Source organism: Rhineura floridana, chromosome 11, assembly GCF_030035675.1.
Source record: "Rhineura floridana isolate rRhiFlo1 chromosome 11, rRhiFlo1.hap2, whole genome shotgun sequence".
NCBI classification, from domain to species: Eukaryota; Metazoa; Chordata; class Lepidosauria; order Squamata; family Rhineuridae; genus Rhineura; species Rhineura floridana.
In genome coordinates this window covers 63,334,936-63,354,854 of record NC_084490.1, presented here as the reverse complement: position 1 = coordinate 63,354,854, position 19,919 = coordinate 63,334,936, and the positions used below count along the sequence as shown (strand labels likewise).

The 19,919-nt window shown below is 41.5% G+C and overlaps 1 protein-coding gene across 6 annotated transcripts in view; it reads right to left on the bottom strand.

Moving 5' to 3' along the window:
• The window catches only part of TECRL (trans-2,3-enoyl-CoA reductase like), a 102,610-nt gene that overhangs the window by 60,939 nt on the left and 21,752 nt on the right, over positions 1-19,919 (bottom strand). For all 6 annotated transcript variants that reach the window (XR_009758409.1, XM_061589639.1, XM_061589640.1 and 3 more), the window contains 5 exons: positions 18,573-18,688; positions 15,103-15,208; positions 10,261-10,333; positions 4,862-4,905; positions 1,254-1,311 (listed from right to left, as the gene is read on the bottom strand). Coding sequence is in view for 5 of the 6 variants with exons in the window: in XM_061589639.1 (XP_061445623.1) it covers positions 1,254-1,311; positions 4,862-4,905; positions 10,261-10,333; positions 15,103-15,208; positions 18,573-18,688 (397 nt within the window). In the remaining variant the exon portion in view is untranslated. The remainder of the gene's footprint in view (positions 1-1,253; positions 1,312-4,861; positions 4,906-10,260; positions 10,334-15,102; positions 15,209-18,572; positions 18,689-19,919) is intronic.

Genomic DNA, 19,919 nt, shown 5'->3' with positions numbered 1-19,919 from the left:
AAAAACCTATCCCCCTTTTTGTTTGCTGCTGGGAGGCAACCTCCCACAACCACCCCATTCTTTTGCAAGCTTTTTATACATCAAATGTATAGCTAGCCTAACATGCCAGAATTCCTTTGAGTTTCCCTACAGCCCTCCAAATGTGCACATTGTTCTTTTTTCTGGCAGATCTCCTGACTTCCTCACATTTGGAGCTCCTGGTTGAGCCATGCCGTCTTGAGCCATGGTCCCATTCTTCAAATCCCAGGCAGAACAATAAGAAAGGGTTAGCAGTCTTCTCTTATGCCCTCTTTTTCTGCCTTATACTGCAATCCCTGTTCTTTCTCTCTGATCTCCTCACCTAAGGCCATACTGTGCAGACACAGCCCTTGCCCCATGACTACTCCTTCTTTTGCTTCCTCCCTGTTGCTGGAAAGTCTAATAGTTTATTTCTCAACTGCTATGTTGTCATATTGATCTCCATAAAGGCACTATTTCTGGTCTCCTATACTGCATACTTCCTGCCTACTTTTCATTCCTGCCTGGTCTACTGAAGCACACACTTTCTCTGTGATTTAGAATCAATCATTACTTGTCTAATCCAAAGGCTTCACACGTATTTCCTTTATAAATACTTGTAATAAATCATGTGCCCAAGTATCCAAACTCTGGCTTGTTGTCCCATTTGCCCATTCCTCCTCCAGTAAGTTGCCGCTATCCCAAACCATGACTCTTGGTTAAAGATCATGGTGTTGGGACACACATACTTTGGGTGTACATGTGCAATCATATGCACATGTAAATGACACATGAGGAGCCTTCAGGCAAGTGTGTGGATGGAGTCAGAGGCATACACGCAAGCCCTGCCCCTAATTTTATCAGACACGTTGTGTGTATCCCCCACCCCAATTCATTCCTCAACTTTCGCCATGTTACACAGGGAAGGTTTACGGAGCACTTCTACTTATGTTCACTTGAACACAAGAAGATCTTTTCATGTAACTGGGGAACTTACAATATCAGGGTCCCTTCCTGCTTATACAGTTATACTTGCTTTCACACCGTGTTCTCCCCTGCAGATCTTCCCCATACAGCACAAGGAAAGTGAGAGGTTGAGGTGGAGTGTGACATGCCCACAAACATTGCAGGTGGAGTTTACCCACTGATCTCATCCACAGTTTGAGCCTTCACATATTCAGATGAGGACTTGAACAGACAGAATGTTTTGGAAAAGATCATAGTTAAGCAATTGAAAAAAAAATAGAACTACAAACCTGATTGATTTTGATGAACTAAAGCCACATTAATAAAATGGTTCCCAGCTTCACACATCTGCAAAATATTGTCAAAACACTAGAGTTAGATTTTCAGGATGTAATTGTACAATAATACATTTAGCTGGGTGACTCCACTATGGTGGAGAATATTAAGATATTTTGTGTACACCCTGAGATTCCTCAAGATGAAAGGCAGTGTAGAAAAAGGAATCATAAAAAAAATAAGAGCAGCCAGTAAAAATTACAGCAAATCTGCCATTCACACCCACTGGTAAAGAAACAGGAACCCTTACAGAGCTTCCTCAATGAACATGGATATCAAGAAAGAAACAGATGTTCCTCCCCAAAAGCAGAGCCCTGGTAACATCAACAACATGATGCCTCATGTAAACTACGTTACCTACTTCTTGAATCTATGTCCTAATCCTCAGCATATTGTTGCATGCAACCCAGTCTCCAACCAGTGAGAAACTGTAGGAGCTTACCCAGAGTTAGGTTTCCTTGGCACCAAGGTGACTTGAGACTATGCATGCCTTTAGGATATATGGTTTTATTTACACATATATACAACCTCGTCATAAGATGGAAGGGCTCACAGAATTAACATTCAAACAGATCTTCCTTCCCCATTGGGTTCTTAGGGGAGTCCTAAAGCTATAGCTTGGGATTCAGCACAGTCTCTTTCCAGCTTTCAGATCTGACCAGCCAAGGTTAATTTCTGGGCTATTGTTCTACCTACAACATTATCTCCAGACAGGTGACATTAACCCCCCTCCTGAAGAACATCACCAGCCAGTTGTCCCATTGGCAACATAGTCAAAGCTGTTGTCATGCTGATGGGATACTTGACAGACTTGGCCAGACCTATTAGCTTAACAAAGAGAACAGGTTTCTTCCATTACAGATTCCATCTTACAGATACAGAACTATAGGTTTGGAGGGGATCCAAATAATCATCTAGACCAACCCCCCAGTCCTATAACACTACTTACTTTTATTTATTAGATTTATTAGTCGCCCATCTGGCTGGTTGTCCAGCCACTCTGGGCGACGTACAAAACAGAACATACAAACACATCAGGACATTAAAATCTAAACAATAAAATAGAACCTAATTCTGTCCTTGTCCAGAGCCTCCTTACTCTTGCCCGGCAACGACAGAGTAGAATCGGTAATGGTGTTAGTGGTGGATGGCGATGATGTACGGGCTGGGGGCCAGTATGGCCCGGAGCGTGTAGTTCTTTCTAACTGTCTGGAAAGGGGAAGAGCCATTTTTGCGAGGCTGGCTCCTAGATCTTTTGTCTGTGGTGGCGGCTGCCATTGGGGGAGGTCCTGGCTCAGGAAGTTGTGGCAGCGGTTCTCGAAACTTGCGTTTCTCTCTCCGCAGCTCCCGGCAGTTCTTCCTGCACAACGCCAACGGGGGCTGTACTAGAACATGCCGGACGGATGCCCCCGAGCAGGGAACAGCCCCACCGGCTTTGAAGTATAACCCTCAGATTTCAATGGCATTTACTTCCAAGTACATGCATTTAGGATTAGAGCCTTAAAACTAGGCTTACACAACTTGTGAGTAACCACTGCAGGCCACAAGCCAACAATATTTGTTGCCTGCCAGATGCTTCACACACATACATACTATTTTTACAGTCCTAGGCAGCAGAGCCAAGAAATTTATGAAGACCTTAATGTGCTGCTAGACATAGCTGGTAGGCTATGTTTAGCTTTGTGAGTCATAGGCTGTGCAGGCCTGATCTAGAGTTGGAGTTATGGAAGTCATGTTTTAATATTGAAAGTGCAACTAGGTTTGTCATCTTTTTCCAGGTAGTTATGTAGCCAAATTTCATTATTACCTGCTTTGGAATACAAATTTGTTCAGCTCATGTTGGATGTATTCTGAATCAATCCCACTTCCTTCAGAAGTTCTTCTCTGGCTCAGAACACAAAAGGAGATCCTACAAAGCAGTATTCAGGCTGCTTTGTAGGTGCAAATGCAAAACTATGTTCAGTGAGAGAGAACCTTTCATTGAACAACCAAGGAAACTGCGCGAAATCTGGAAGTGTCTCTCTTCTTAGTTTTTCTATTTTTTGTTCAAGTCCTGGACGCTAGTCACAATCCAAACAGCACCTTGCAAAAGCACATAAAGGCTGACTGTTAAGGCTGAGAAGACTGTCTTAAATCCAAGGAAACACACAAGGAACAAGAGAGGCATGCAATCCCTGAGATTAGCTGATCAAACATAGGTAAACTCCTCAGCTAGGGATGGATGGATCAGCCTGTTCCTATTCCATGTCAGTTTTGCATGCATCCATAAATCCCTTCTGCAGATTTTGTAAAATGTACAAAAAAATACTGCATTTAAATTGTACAGTTTTCTCTCAAGTGTGCATTTTGTATGCCTTTCCTCCCAAAATACACATTTTTGTATGCTTTTCAATGCATTTTCCTAAAATAAACATGTGCATATATTTTTTCCATAAAATATGAATTTTTGAACAAAGCTGGCTTTGGGAAGGGTGTAATCTGGGATTGGCAAATTAAATCAGTTCACTTTAAAATATGGACCAGACGAATTTTCTCTCCATCCCTATCTTCAGCCTAAATAGCTACAAATTAGCACAAACTCTTTATATACTGCAGTCCACTAGCCTCCTCTACCTTTTGGAGGTTTTGTTCTGTTCTTTATAGTGATGCTAAATTAGACAATTAGAGCCCATTATTATTAAAGTTATAGTAAAAGCATCTAACTGAAACTTTGGGGTAGAAGGATATTGATATGCCATGTATGTGCGTGTGCGTGTGTGTGTGTGTGTGTGTGTGTGTGCGCGCGCGCGCACATGCACACACATACGCACACACACATATAGTGATGGAGAAGAAATTCCACTCAGTTTGAAACAATGAAAACTAAAACACACCTGAATTCTGTGATGCAGTTTTCCAACCATTGTTTACAAAAATACATATATTAGGGAGAAATGTGCATAAAAATGAATATATTAGTGAAAATAACATACAACAATGCACTATATTAGGAGAAATTGCTTGCAAAAATGTGTACATTAGTCAAAATTAGATAAAAAAAATGTGTGTTAGGAGAAAATCACACTAAAATGCTGAAGAAATTTCATACGGAATAATTTTTTAAAATCCACACATTTCTTCAGAAATGTGGAGAACTGAATTTGAGACTGGAAAAATGAGAAATGGAGTGAAGCAAAACTGACAGATCCTTCCCTCCCTAAACTGAAACCCAAGAGAAATTCAGATGGGAAGGATTTTAAGAGCATCTCAAGTAAGGAGGCTATCTTGCAGGCATGTTTACTACGCCCAAGACATTTGGAGTTTGCACTTTTCCATGCAAGTAACCACCAGGCCTTTGCAATGTTCAAGATTTATAGAGAAATTCCATGTTGACTATTCCATCCATTTCACATCTTCATACAGGAGCCTGGAATTTGCATACCTTCCCCCAAGAAGCATGATAGCAGCCTGTCGAATGACTTTTTTACTACCATCTTGGTATACTTTTTAGGATATGCAAAATTAAATGTACTATATGTTTTCTATAGTCATTTGCTTACCACTGCTTACCACTCATACGTACCAGAAACACAAGGGCAGCAAAAGTAACTTGCTTATTCCCAAATGCTAGAAAACAGAATGAAATCATAGGTTAGTTTTATGTATGATGTGAAGTCTGTGGTTTCTCTAGGTAATATAATGTATGGGGCTTTTTCTCCTTGGAAGCCTCACTTTTAGACATCTCTGTAACTTTTTATGTGTGCCTCTACTTCACAACCTATGAAACGATGTGTCTCAAACTCAGCTATGAGGCTAGTACATTTCTACATGTTGTCTAATGCAGAAGACCTCCATTACTATGTGCTTACAGATAGGATTATTATAACACCACAGGTTTCCCTAAGTAGATTGGACGTTTCAGAAATACTAAAAATACTAATTTAGAGCAACCAGATCAATTTGTTAGAAGTCTGGCAGATCCTCCAGCCATCCCCCCCAAAATTAATTAGACTCCGGATTGGATCAGGTCCCTAGAACCTGGGAACATTGTGATGACATCATTAAACTTGCCAGGGCTAGAAGGTCTTGCTTTTCCTTGTCAAGTGTGCCTCACTATTACTGTCCTTCCTCAATTGTGCAACTATGGCTGCATACACACAAAGTTTTATTCTAAAATCAATGGAGATTCAGTACTTGGGGGTTTTTTCCATGCACAGTCTAGATCAATTGCATGTTTTTTGCCCCTGAAAAGTGCTTCTTGTGAAATTGGTTTCATTCTGAAAATAAAATCTCATTGCAGATTGGTTCTGCATTACCCTGCAGTGTGTCTATTTGAAAACAGATGTAAACAGATGTAGGCAGTCCTAGCAATGGGGGGGGGCTGTATCCACACCTGCCCAATAACTTTGTGAGCTGGCATGTACCTAGTAGGGCTTCCAGGTCCCTGGTTTTCACCCCAAGACTCTGGTTTGGGGGGTTCTCTGAAGGTTCCAAATGAGTTGCCCCAATTTCTGGACTCTTAGCTTTCATTTTAAAAAAAAGTTACTGTGCAGGAGATCTAGAACAGAAAATCACAGCAGGATCTTGGTAGACATGCACAGTAAACAATTTCAGTTATGATTATAATAAAAGTGTACATGCAGGTATCTTTAATTACTTGCAAAAATAGAATATTATACACTTTATCTTCCAAATAAGTTTTGAACAGAAATTTGAAAAAGTATACATATTGTAGCTTATGATGTCATTACAATGTGTAATACTTTTCTAATTATAAGGAGACAAAAAAGTTTAAATTTTCCTTGCCTGTTGAAGATGGTAGTTTATTTGTGTAATTCATAATCTGTTTTGAAAACCTTCTCAATATGAAGCTTTAAGCCTATACTCACTTTTCTGGGAGTAAAGCTATAAATCCCACATACCTGGGAGTAAGTCCCATTGAATTCAGTAGGACTTATATTTGAGTAGACATGGTTAGGATTGTACTGTAAATCAATAGGACGTTTGAGTGAACATAGCCAAGGATCATGTTGTAAATCTTTCTCTCCCCCTCCAATCCTTTTTTTAAAGCAATTAGGCATACCTTACGTAGGTGTCATTGCTTTTATTTGGTAGGAAACTCATGCTGTGTTTTTTTTTAAATGTTATGCAATGACCAATTGGTTTTGACAACAAACTATTACATGGGGTGCAAGTATGTTTACATCTCCAGTGTGTATATATGGAATCTTTCCAATGATCCTGTGAGGTAGGGTTAGAAACCAAGGCAGCTCACAACAAGAAATAAATCAATATAAAATCCAATAACCATATAAACTGTATAAAACAGTTCCAAAACAGCTAGAAGTGGCATGATTCTGAATTTTGGGTTGGATAAGTTCCTTATCACTTGAGGTTGCAGTCCTGTGCATGCTTCCCTGTTTGAGTAATCTCCACTGAATATATTGGGATTTGGTTCTGAATAAACAGGGAAAATTTATGAAATAATGCAGATCCACACAATACATATAAAGCATATACAACTCCCAGTTAGAGCACATGATTTCCCAAAAAAATACTGGGAAGTGTAGTTTCCCCATCACATTTATAGTTCCTGTGATTCTGTGGTGGGATTCATGTGCTTCAAATGTATGTTGAATGTGCTTTAAATGCATGGTCTGGATCTGTCCTAGGTATGCTGTGCATTCATTAGTGAATTGAACAATTTTAAAAGGTACTTTTTAAAACAGGGGAAGGGCTCAGTGGTAGGGCACATGCAAAGGTCCAAAATTCAATCTCTGGAAAAAAACTGTTGCCTGGAATTTGGAGAGCCAATGCTAGTCCATGTGATTAATCCTGAGCTAGATAGTACCAAATGGCCTGACTCGGTATAAGGCATATTCCTTTATTCCTAAAAGAGGAAAGAGACCCAAGGGCTACAGTGACTCTGAAATCTATTTATGCATTTTACTTACACCATTTATATACTGTTTTATTGTGAAAAAAAACCTCAAAGCGGTTTACAGAAGGAATTAAAACAATAAAATTATTGGCAAAACAGTTAAAAACAAGTATTTTAAAACATTCAAATTAATAAAACTAACAATGAGTTTAAAAAGATAAAAAACATAATAGGTTCTATACGCCTGGGTAGGCTTGCCTAAACAAAAAATGTTTTGAACAGGTGCCAAAAAGAGTACAATGAAGGCACCTGCCTACTATCAATCAGCAGGGAGTTCCAAAGTGTAGGTACTGCCACACTAAAGGATCGATTTCTTACAACAGCAGAACAAACACTATGTGGCACCCATAACATGGAAAGGACACCTTGAACTTGGCTTGGTAGAAAATCGGCAACCAGTGCAGACTTCAGAGCAGAGGTATTATGTGCTGATAGGGTCTCACTCATGTCAGCAATTGTGCCACAATATTCTGCACTAACTGCAGCCCCCGGGTCAGGTTGTGCTGCATGGGGATTTCTGTGACCTTGGCTGACTGATTGCAGGGTTTTTTTTTTAGTTTTGGTTTTTGGTTAGGAATCCTGAGATGCTGCATTTTCTGCCTTACTCATAGGAATCATGTTGTGGTTGGTATGGTATTGCATTTAGGAAATTATCACTGTCCTTTTTTTTTTCTATTTGCATATCATTTACCTCTGACCTCACCCCTTTACATCCACAGAAGCAGCAACAGTGGTTCCATGTGCTCAGCTCAACCCCCTTAAACCCACTGATGGTGATGCACCTTGCTGGCTGCATGATGGTTTGTTTCTTGCCCAATAGTGGTAAAAGAGAAGTCACGTACTGGGAAGGGTGGCTTCAATTGCTGTTTTTCCCAAGCTACTGTCTGTGCAGGTAGACCAAAACATGTGTGTTTTTATCGATTGTTACTCACTGGAATTGGGTTGGCTGTCAAAGTGAGTTTATAGCAGCCCACAAGTTAGCCAGGAAAGGGTAGAGCATCTTCATAATTCCTACTCATTTCTCAAACCTGCAGTGAAGGGTCAAGTCTGTAAAGGAGTTCAGAGCAGCCACATTAAAAGGCAGGGGCAGGGCATTCCAGGCAGGGGGTTGCCAACCCTGTTTTGAGATGGATATCTTTGCAGATGATCCCTAGTGAAGCCTTACCAACAGTACAATCCTAACCATATCTACTCAGAAGTAAGTCCTGTTTAGTTCTTTGGAGCTTAGTCCCTTAGTAAGTATGTTTAGAATTGCAACCTTCAGTGACATACATCTTTACTCCTGAGTGCTCATTTAACATCTGCATAACACTAGGCTTCCTTTTTCCTACAATGGCCTGAGGGCATTTAAACCCTCTTGCCAGAAGCAAGTAGGCTTGATTAAATGTTCCCTACCCAGGCTCTGTAAGTAGGTGAGAAGGAATGATCCCGTCACTCAAATGGATCTGGGAACACCTTTATTTAGCTAAGATTTCTACCTTAATTTCCAATCAGAGATTATTTTTTGTTTGAGTGGTACACTCCAAGCAGCTGTGGTTAATGCTTAATGTGTCATACTTAATGGCATCACTAGGGCCCACCCCTGTGACATTATTAGGGCCCACTCCATCACATTACTAGGGCCCACCCCTGAAATCTTAGGGTTTGGGATGCTTCTGACCTGGCAATCCTAATACCAAGATCATAATCACCCCTCTTCATTCACATGAGAGGGAGGAAAAAGCATGGATCCAGAATCAAGAGGAGTGTTGTCAAATTCATATCAAGTAACTACACCCACCCTTGTGGAAGGCAGGATCTAGAATCAATCTAGATTGAAAGCAGCATGTTGAGTACAAGCACACATGATTCTGGATTTTAAAAAACTACATCTATTTTGCTACAAACAGGGAAGTGTCTATGCAGCCTTAATAAATAGGGAGAGATTCAAGGAATGTAACAGCAGAGACTGGAGTCCTGGATGCTGCAACAAAGCTCCGATTGCAATGGTACATGCTCAGTTTTTAGCAGAGCTGGGAACCATGGGAATTAGAGCTCCTTTTGTTTCTAGTGTCTTTGGAATCTGTGGTGTGCCTGTGTGGAAGTGTCTGTAACATATTTTGGCAGTGTCTGCTCTGGACTCCTAATTATACAGCCACAAGAGTGGCTGTATACTATAGCCACCACGGATTTTTTGCATTCTGCTATGTTAAATTGAAAATACCCGCCATGTCATTCCGCTGCTTCCCATATGCTCAGTTCAAACCAAAACCTTACAAAGCTTATCCAGCTGTGCCCCCCATAGGGAAGAGGGGTACTTTAAAACCCTTATCTCTGCTGTGTTACCTTATTATATGCAAGCAATATGTGAGTGAACAGTCAAAAGTATGGACCAGCTCCTCCATACTTGCATATTAAAGTGGTACAATCCAGAATGTCTTAGGATATTAATGAAATGTCTCTCTAGCAGCTACAATTAATTCCATGGTCTGTATTTTTTCCTTGGTACAAAACACAGCTTTGGTGGGGGTCAGTTAGGAAAATAGCACCCCCAGCACTGTGGTCCCATCATAACGGGGGGGGGGCAGCAGCTGTTAATATTATTTTTAATTATTGATATCTGTGTACAGGATCTCCTAGTTTACAACTTATTTGACCCTTAGGGGCTTGTAGGGAGGAGGCAAAATTATGTCCCAACCACATTATAATCTAGAATCATTCTCCTCTGCCAGTACTCCAGAGTGGGTAATTGAAGCCAGTAGGATTCACTCCTCAGTGAGGGAACAGTATCTTTTACTGACCCTGCACTGGTTTGGAGGGCCTTTGTGATGTGAAGCTGGAGATAGGCCTCTGCCTTGCATTCCCAAGAGCCTGGTTTGGTACAATGTGGGAATTGTGCTTTCCTTCCATCCCTTCCCTGCTGTTATCTACAAACCTCGATAGAAATTGTCATTCTATTTTGAAATGCTGACTTAGCAAACAAATCCTGATTGAAATATGCTGGTCAGTTCTTGAGCATGAGGAAAGTTTTCGATACAACACGTGCCCTTTGCTCTACTTACATGGAGGAGTGTACTGTGGGTGATTGATGTAGTAAGCAATCCAAGACGTGAACCCCCAGTAAAAAGTACAACCCTATAATGAAAATTCAGACAGAATGAAAGAATATGTTACCAAATCAGCTACTGCCTCCAAAGTATTTGGCACAATGGGGAAAATGTATCATCATCATCATCATCATCATTTACTACCCACCTTTCACCCAAAGGTCCCAGGGTGGATTATAACAATTTTAAAACACAGCATTAAAAACAATTAAAAACAACCTAAAATCCCCAAATAGGGTGGGTACTAAAATATATGTCTCAGATGTCAAAGGCTGGGGTAAAGAGGTGTGCCTTCAGCATTTGCCTAAAACTGTACAATGAAGTTGCCAGACAAACCTCAGTGGGGAAGGAGTTCCACAACTTAGGGACCGCCACAGAGAATGCCCTCTCCCACACCAACACCACCCCTGAGCTTCCAAGTGTGGTGGAACTACCAAAAGGGCCCCCTCCGCTGATCTCAACACCCAAGAGGGTCTGTAGGAAAGGAGGCGGTCTTTCAGGTATTCCTACCATATGCACGCACATCCATTTATTAGATGCTGGCGCTCTGGTAACTAGTAGCCTCTTCTCACCCTACTCCCCTGACTTGGTGACTTGTCCTTTCCAACAAAGAGGTCTTCATTCCCACACCTTGCATGCCAAGCCTAGATCCCTCTGTGTGTTTCAGTGAGTCAGGCCTACCTCCTTGTGTCTGTCTATTTACTATTCCAGACTTCCCCAACCTGTGGCCCTCCAGATATTTCAGACCGCAACTCTCATCAGCCCCAGGCAGCAAGGCTAATTGGTAGGGGGCAATGGGAGTGGTAGCCCAGCAACATCTGGCGGGCACCAGGTTGCAGAAAGCTGCACTATTCGTACAATCTCAGTGGATTTCTCCTCTACCCCATCACACTGCTGCTGAGTTTCCCCACGGGTTATCTTGCTCTCCCCTGGCCTCCTACAGCAGGAGTGTCAAATATAACCCACTGCAGTATTCTCCACTATGCGCTGCTCACTGAACACACAATTTCTCCTAATTCTCAGATATCAGTATCGGCCCATAAATGCATTCAACTACATACTAAATAGAATTGTTGAAACTATTATTATTTTCAGGAAAATTTTGCCTAGCAACAGCAGAACAAAAAGCAGCCCCTACTGTGATGTCATAATCCAGCCACCAACTCAGCTCCCCCTGTCACTGCTGAACAACACTCAGTTATTCACCTGGATCTCCACTCTCTTTGACACCTCTGCTGCCACCTATCAGGCCACAAAATCAAAGTTGAAGTCTTTTATGAAAATGGACTGCCTTCAGTCGATTCCGACTTATGGGGACCCTACACATAGGGCTTTCATGGTAAGCGGTATTCAGAGGTGGTTTCCCATTGCCTTCCTCTGAGGCTGAGAGGCAGTGACTGGCTCAAAGTCACCCAGTGGGCTTCATGACTGTGTGGGGATTCGAACCCTGGTCTTCCAGGTTGTAGTGCAACACCTTAACCCAGCCTTTCCCAACCAGTGTGCCTCCAAATGTTGTTGGACCACAACTCCCATCAGCCTCAGCCAGCATTGCCAATGGCTGAGGCTGATGCGAGTTGTGGTCCAACAACATCTGGAGGCACACCAGTTGGGAAAGGCTGCCTTAACCACTACACCACTCTGGCTCTCGAAGTCTTTTATAGATGAAGAAAATGAAGACTTGTTTCTCCAGCTACTGAGGTGGGCTTTCACTCTGTCTCTGTGTTACTTTTCTGTAGGCCACAAAATCTTGTCTTGACAGTTGACACTGCAGACCTTTTGAGGACGAAAAGTTTTCAGGCCTCATTTGGATGGGAAATGGAGGAGGCAATTCTTTAGGCTGTCTCCAAAGGGGATGAAGTGGTGAAGAGCAGGAAGCAGGGAACAGTATCCAGAGAGAAGGAAGGAGTGAAAGGAGGAGCCATAGAAGGTATGTAGTCTGGATTGCTTCCCATGTTGCAGAAGGAAACCCCTTGGGTTGGGAGTGGGGGCAAAGGATTTGGGAGCAAAGCGCAAGAGCTGTCTATGCACTGTCGGGAGAGGGTGGGTTGAAGCTCCTTTCACTTGCTGACTCAACCCTAGTGGGGGAGAAAATCCTCAAAGCATTTCAGTTGGGTGCCAGATAAGTCTTGAGCATTGAATCAAAGACTGCCTCCTTCCCTACAGACCCTCTCCAGTGTTAAGATCAACAGAAGGAGCCCTTTTGGTAGTTCCACCACCCTTGGAAGCTCAGGGGGTGGCCTGGCAGAGGGCATTCTCTGTGGCAGCCCCTGAGTTGTGGAACTCCCTCCCCACAAAGATGCATCTGGCAACTCGCTATACAGTTTTCGGTGAATGCTGAAGATGCACTCTGGCTTTGGACACCTAAGACATGTATTTTTAGGACCCACTCTATTTTGGGATTTTAAGTTGTTTTTAAATTGCTTTTAATGCCATATTTTAAAAATTGTTGTAACCCTCCCTGGGACCTTTGGGTGAAGGGCAGGTAATAAATTATGATGATGATGATGATGATAAATGAGTTTCGGTAGTGATTCTCAACACCACACACACACCACACAAGCAAAGGAAAATACCATCTGTCCTGGAATTCCTCCTCTTGAATTCTAAGGCTGTGTACTCGCCATACAATTAAAGCCCATAGTGCCCCCCCAAAAATCCTAGAGACTGTAGTTTACCCCTCACAGGGCTACAGTTCCCAGCACCCTTTACAAACTACAGTTCCCAGGGTTCTTTGGGGGAAGTCATGTACTTGAAATGTCTAGTGTATACACAGCCTAACTGTGTGGGGGACAGGCTGAAGTCACTGGTGAAGGAAAGGCACTTTTCACATGTGTTGGCACTATTATGAATACCTTAGGCAAGCCCACATTTATCAACTACACCCCTTCCAACTGTAATAAGTGGGAATAGTAATGGTGGCCTACTTTTATGGTTGTTGTGACCATTACTAAGATAATGTTTGTAAAGCAATGGAGTGACAGCAGATTGAACAGAAAAGAGGAAAGAAACCTGAGCGAGAGCAGGCTTACAGTGTCAACTTTTCTCACATCAGGCAGGTGAGTTAGGCAAACATCAGGCAGTAAAGGGCTGGGGAACTGGTGGCACCCAGATGTTGTTGGGCTGTAACTTCCACCAGTCCCAGCCAGCATGGCCAATGGTCAAGCATGCTGGAGAGCTGTAGTCTGGCAACATCTGGAGGGCCACAGATTCCCCAACCCTTGAGGTAGTTAAATGGCATAGGATCCCCTTTCAAAGCCACCTCTCTTCCTTGCCCTTGTTTCCTTGCTTGAGGTATATTATAATCTGAGAAAGTGCATGGTACTAGACAACATGAAAAGGATTCTGGAGAATTGATGGTCATCAAATTGAAGTTGAATTGAAAAAACATTTGTCAAAAAAAATATGGATGCAGCCCATGGTCATCCCCTATGTGGGTATTTTGAGCCTCCAACTCACTTGGCTTATATACCTCTAGCCTACAGTATTGGGCCCTCCATCATTTCATCCCTAAATAGAAAAAAGAAATTATACATGAGATGGTTATAGCAAAGTAAAGTCTCTTATATGGATAGTGCATTATATTGTTTAGTCACTATGTAGCACTGGACTTAGTTATATCTGGGTGGAGTCAGAAATTTCTGGTGGCTGCCCTTTGTTTGTTGGTTTATGAGCGACTATACTCCAGCTTCCTGACTGGTGTATCCTTTAAGTTTTCCACGACAGATCTTTATCAAAACCAATTCTTCCCCGGAGTTAATTTATAAGGTTGCCAATTTTCTATATACCTTTCCTCAAGCTCCATGGAGGAAAGGTAAGATATCAATCAATAAAAAAATACATATAAAAATATCTTTGTTGGACCAATTTTGACATTTTCTGGGTTTCCAACCACATACTGCCTTCTTGCCAGAATGTGGTTTGATCAGCTTAAGCAGTAAAACAATGGATGGTTGGCAAATGGAAACAACTATGATTTTCCATTAGCTACCAGTGTTTATATATTACTGTTTTAACAGTTATTAAAAACCACAGTCTGGTGACACATAACCCCCCCATTGATCTTAGCACCTGTCTAAGGCTGCCCAATAGCATAGATATTATTAACTCTCCCTCTCCCCGGACTCCTACCCAACCCTTGGTTTCAAAGAACATTTCTAAAACTGAAATACAAATGCTTTATGTCTGATGATATCAGATTAGCCAAATATAATTTTTAGAAAATCCATCAGCTGTAATGATATTTGTTCATTTGTTACTTAACACCTCTTGCCATCCCTGTAACGTAGGCCTCTCAACAGTGACTTTCAGGAGAGGCTACGTCTGTCCAGTCAAATCTGTGGCAAGAGTCACCTGTGCAACATAAATAGTAGTTGCTTCAAGCAGATGGAACTGTGTTTATTTACCTCTGCTGAGCTTTTGGAACATGTGTTCTTAGCACACTATATGGTGTCCTGAGCTGAGGAATCGTTACCAAATCAGGCATGGTGAAGTGGTTAGATTAAGAATGGGAAGATGCAGGTTCATTGATTTTTTCATTTGCTTGGAGTATTTATAGGTCACTCTAAGTTCTCAGAGCGGTACATATCAAATTCCCACTTAGTAATGCAGCTCATGGGGTGATTTTGGAACAATCATTTTCTCTCACTGTAACCTACCTCACAGGCTTGTTGTGAAAATAAAATGAGTGGAAGAACCTCAGCATCTTGGATGGGCAGGATATAAATGCAACAAATAAAAAACCTCCTTTATTTTCTCTTTCAAATTGACAGTATATTATTTTATATATATGAAAATCACCTTGATCATATTTTTCAGGGGTGTGTGCCCTTCCGAAATCTTATGCACAAACAGCGTCTCCAGAAGGTGTCTGATATAGTGTAAACAATGACAGAAGCAGGCCAAGCTGGAGAAATTACAAAGAAAGGGAATCAAAGTTTTTTATTATGTTTTAAAATACACTATAGCATTTGACACAACCATGTTTAAATCTCACCTGCTACAATGAAGTAGTTAAGAAGAGGCTTGCTTCTTCCATTATCTCATTAGGTTACCTGAAGCAAGCCATCCACAGTCTGCATTGTGGGGATGAAACAGTCTTCAGATCAAGTTTTAGGAACAGCAGGCAAAGAGGTGTAGAGTGGTGGAGTGGGGAGGGTTCAGGTATATTTTTCATCCCTTGGTGTGCAAAGGGGGATTCACAGATGAAAGTGCCATGGACACTGATGGTGCTTTATAAATAAGAAATAACAGTTCTCCTCTAAAGGGAATTAGTCCAATATATTCCACTGTATCACAATGTCAAATGGAAAAAAGAGCTCTCACAACTGGGTACTTACACTACAAATGTAAGTGGGCCTCCCAGTCACTTCCTTTCCCCATGCACTATAGTCCTGTGAGGGAGGCCAGAGGGCTGCAAACAGAGTCCTCTGCACTCTTTCCAAATTATAGTCCTTGGGATTTGGGGGAGAAGGGGGAACCAGGACCTCTAAAATGAAATAAAAGCAATCCACTTGTGGCGCAGATAGTACCTCAGCTACAATCTGCCCCTTATGCTGTTCTTGTACATCTTGGCTCCGCTTTTTGTGACTTTTCACTTAATAACAGCCTTATCTCGTCCTATAATGTAAGCACAAGGAATGGAGTAGGATAGCGCCCACTGCCTTTCATCTATGTAGCCCTGCATGAGTTAATGAACTCAAGGTTTTCATTTACAAATACTATCCAGCATAGAAATAATACAGATTTGGAGACTGTGGGGGAGGAGTGTTTGACCACTAAATACTTTTCATGTGCCCTGTGTGCCCTTTTACCTTGTCCTGTGACCACCCCAGATTCTGGGATGCTTCAAGGTTCAGGATGGCAGTTGGGGCAAGTGTTCGGCACATCAGCTTTTCTACCTGCAGTCTACCTGCAGAGTTTGAGAACCTGTGCATTGGCAATCTGCGTGCCAGTGTGCTATGCTATAAATGGGGATAGTGATGTTAACATACACTGATGTGTTAATGTGATGTTCCGTGCTAGCTTACGATGCTAGAAAATCTGACAGCTGTGACAGCATATCAGTGGGGTGGCTGTTACACCTCATCTAAGGCATGTATATACTAGCCCACTGGGTCTTAGGATGGGGCTGCATGTAGCTTTCACTGTCAATGAAAAAGACTAAAATGAATCCCGGCAAGATGTTTCATTAAATAACACTTAATGTGGCAGCCCGGTTGCACAATAGCCACTCTGTTAGCAAATTAACCGCTTCAGAAGACACCAGATCACTAGAGAAAAAATCAACATCTCCCATAACTCCTAATGTATTTGCTGAGCAAATAAGAACTTGATCCCATTCTTGCAAGATCAGAGAATGCAAGAACCTTAGATCTTCTTTAGATGTGACAGCAGCATGTGCATGGAGGTGCTATAATGAGCATTGATGCCTCTGTGTGCCAGTTATTTGCACAGTTACTGTGATTTGGAGGTTTGTGCTAGGTGTGCTTGTCTGCAGAAATCTGAAGGAAGGTGAACGATTTTCACTAAACCTAGAAATACTTTTCAATGGTGTTTCATGCATCCCTACATACACACTATGGAGAAAGTGGGCAAAAAAGACCCAGACCTTACTAGTGGCTTGCCCAGTTATACCTTTGTCACAACACTGGTCCAGGAATGCTGGTAGACCACATACACCTTGTTCTGGCAGCACATACAAGAACTATCACCACTCCATATGATGCTGCTGAGACTTGTACAGTTTTAGCAACTATTATTATTTATTTATTAGATTTATATCCTGCCCTTCTTCCCAGTAGGAGCCCAGGGCGGCCACTAGAAGACAGGGTATCGCAATCTTACTGATGGACCTTCATATGGAGGTGCTGGTTCTCACAAGCAGCGCCTCAGTGTGACGGAGACTAGATAAGAAGCCCAGCATCTCCATGCATTCCCAATGCACTTCTGAGGGGACCACCGTTGAACCTGAGCCAGGTCGTAGTGCAGTGAGAAGGGGATAAATGTGGCATTCCGCTGGCTCCTGAAGACACACCTCTTTAGGCAAGCATATTCCCCTGCCCTTGAATGTCTGGCTTTATTAACTGGTTGGATTGTTTGCTTGTTCTTAACTTTTAATTGTCCTGTTTTTAACTGGTTTGTTTTATTGTATATTTTAATTAAGGATGTTTTAATGTTCTAATTGAATTGCAAATTAGCATTTTAATTATGTTTGTATTTTATAATTGATTTTATGTTGAAAACCACTTAGAAGCCAATTTGGCATATAAATTGTAATTATATTATTGTTGTTGATGATGATGATAATTAACAACAACAACAACAACAACAACAACAACAACAACAACAACAACAATAATAAAATTAATAATATTAATAATAATAATAATAATAATAATAATAATAATAATAATAATAATAATAATAATAATAATAATAATAATAATAATAATAATAAAGTGGTAAGCTTGACAGACTTGGCCAGAGACATTACCTTAATCTTTTGCCCAATTGATCTGGCAGGCACTCAGATCAGGATTTACAAAGGGATGTATGAAACTCACTTGGAAAATGTTTCTAGTCTTATCAAAACACAAACTTCCTCAGATGTTTGGAGCCACTGGAGACTTCAAATTTGCTTTGAATTGCAAGTAAGTGACAGCTCTAGGAACCAAACTAGTTACATGCAGACATGTATAATACTACTGTAATGGCATTTTTAAATAGGAAAATGCCTTTCTGGAGAGGCAATCAGAACTAGACTAGCAGGGTGGTATGTATACCCTGATTCAAATCGCATCCAGAAGTGTTCCCACCCACCCATTGAGGAAGGCTGGTGAGGGGTGTGTGCCCTGGGGAGGTGGAGTTCTCCAGCCCTGCTACAGAGTCTGCCACCCAACACACTGTAACATCTGCCCAAGGGCTTATGCACAAACAGCCCAATACACATAGCTTGTGAACATCAAATGATACCATGCAAATTGGAGGAAATGCATATCACATTTCAATGCCCACTATGCACTGAAGTTTATTCATGGAAGCCCTTGTGCAGAAGTTATGACTGATGAATGAAGTTTGGGGGTGGGAGCAATAAGTGTGACCCAATCCCAACTCTATTCTGACAGCCAGTAGATACCAAACCATGCCTAGAATGGAAAGGAAATGTGTGCTCTGTGTGTTGTCAGAGCTTACAACAGGACAGAATACTGTAGCTGCCTTTTCAGGGCATCACATGGTATTATTCTTGAACGCAGACCATTCTTACTCACTGAACTACAGGATGACGTAAACTCCTTGCACTCTCCTTTGCATCATAAATACTTGAGAGACGAAGGTAAAAGAGCAGATAAATTAGAAGAGGGCCAGTATATTCGGTTAGAAAAACCTGGAAAAGAAAAAGACACAAAGCTAATGGAATTGGTAGAGTAATATCTTCCTGGGCAGCCTTAAGATCATCAGAGCCCTTTCAGCAAATGCCAGAAGGCAATGAGATAAAGCAAAACTCAAATACTTGTGAAGTTAGAATTATAAGAATCCTTACAGTAAAGCCTACTGTTGTAAAGATTACTTCTAATATATGCCAGATGCATACTTTGTGCTATATAAATTGTTATTGTTGGATTGGGGAGGGGTTTGGTCTGGATGATGTCTTTGGATCCCCTCAAAGTGTGATTTTGTAGCTGTTAGGTTGGAATTTGTAGCAGAAGGGACCACTGAAGTGGCTGAGTCAGTTCCTTTGTTAAGGTAATGGCTCTGGCCAAGTCTGTCAAGCACCCTATCTACACGACAAAAGAATTGACCATGTTGCCATAGGAACAACTAGCTGGTGATGTTCTTTCAGGAGGGGATAGGCCTTCCCCCTCCCTCCCCTGGCTGGAGTGAATCTTGTAGGTAGAAAAAAGCCAAAAATAAAAAACAGAACTATCTGTAGTAAATCTAAAGCTATGGCTTTGGGAGACCTCTGTGGAAACCTAATGGAGAAGCAGTATCTATTGGAGTGTTAATATTGTGAGCCTTTCCTCTTGTGCTCAGGTTGTATATTTGTGTAAATAAAACCATATATCCTAAAGAACCACAGTCTCCAATGACCTTCATTCCAAGAAAACCGAAACCTGGATAATTGCTTGAATCCTTGGAGTCTCTCACTGCTCGGATATTGGGAGGTGTGCAAATATGTTGTTGTTGTTGTTGTTATAGCTGTAGTCATTTTGTAGCTGGGCCATTTTGAATGTGTAGGCAGCCAGCTCTGTACCCCTTCTTCTTCCCTTCTTCTAAATGCTTTAAAAAGAAAAAGAAAAAATGTTTTGCCATTCCCTTGAAAGACAATGGAGCTGATCTGATAGACTTCACTGGGTAGAAGTTCCATACTGAAGACACTAATTCTGAGAAGGCTTTGTGTTTTAAGCTTTATTCTTAATAAGAACTGACGAAGTATCTCCCAGCAGAGAATTTGGGTGTTTGTGAGATGCAAAATCCCCTTCAATTTTGCATATAGATTCATTTATCCTTTTGCTGTTCACAGCTCCAAAGATCACCACCACTTGATGCAGGAAGATCATGAGAATGGCCTGGTTGCAGAGGTAATGCAACAATGCACTCACATCAGCAGAACATGG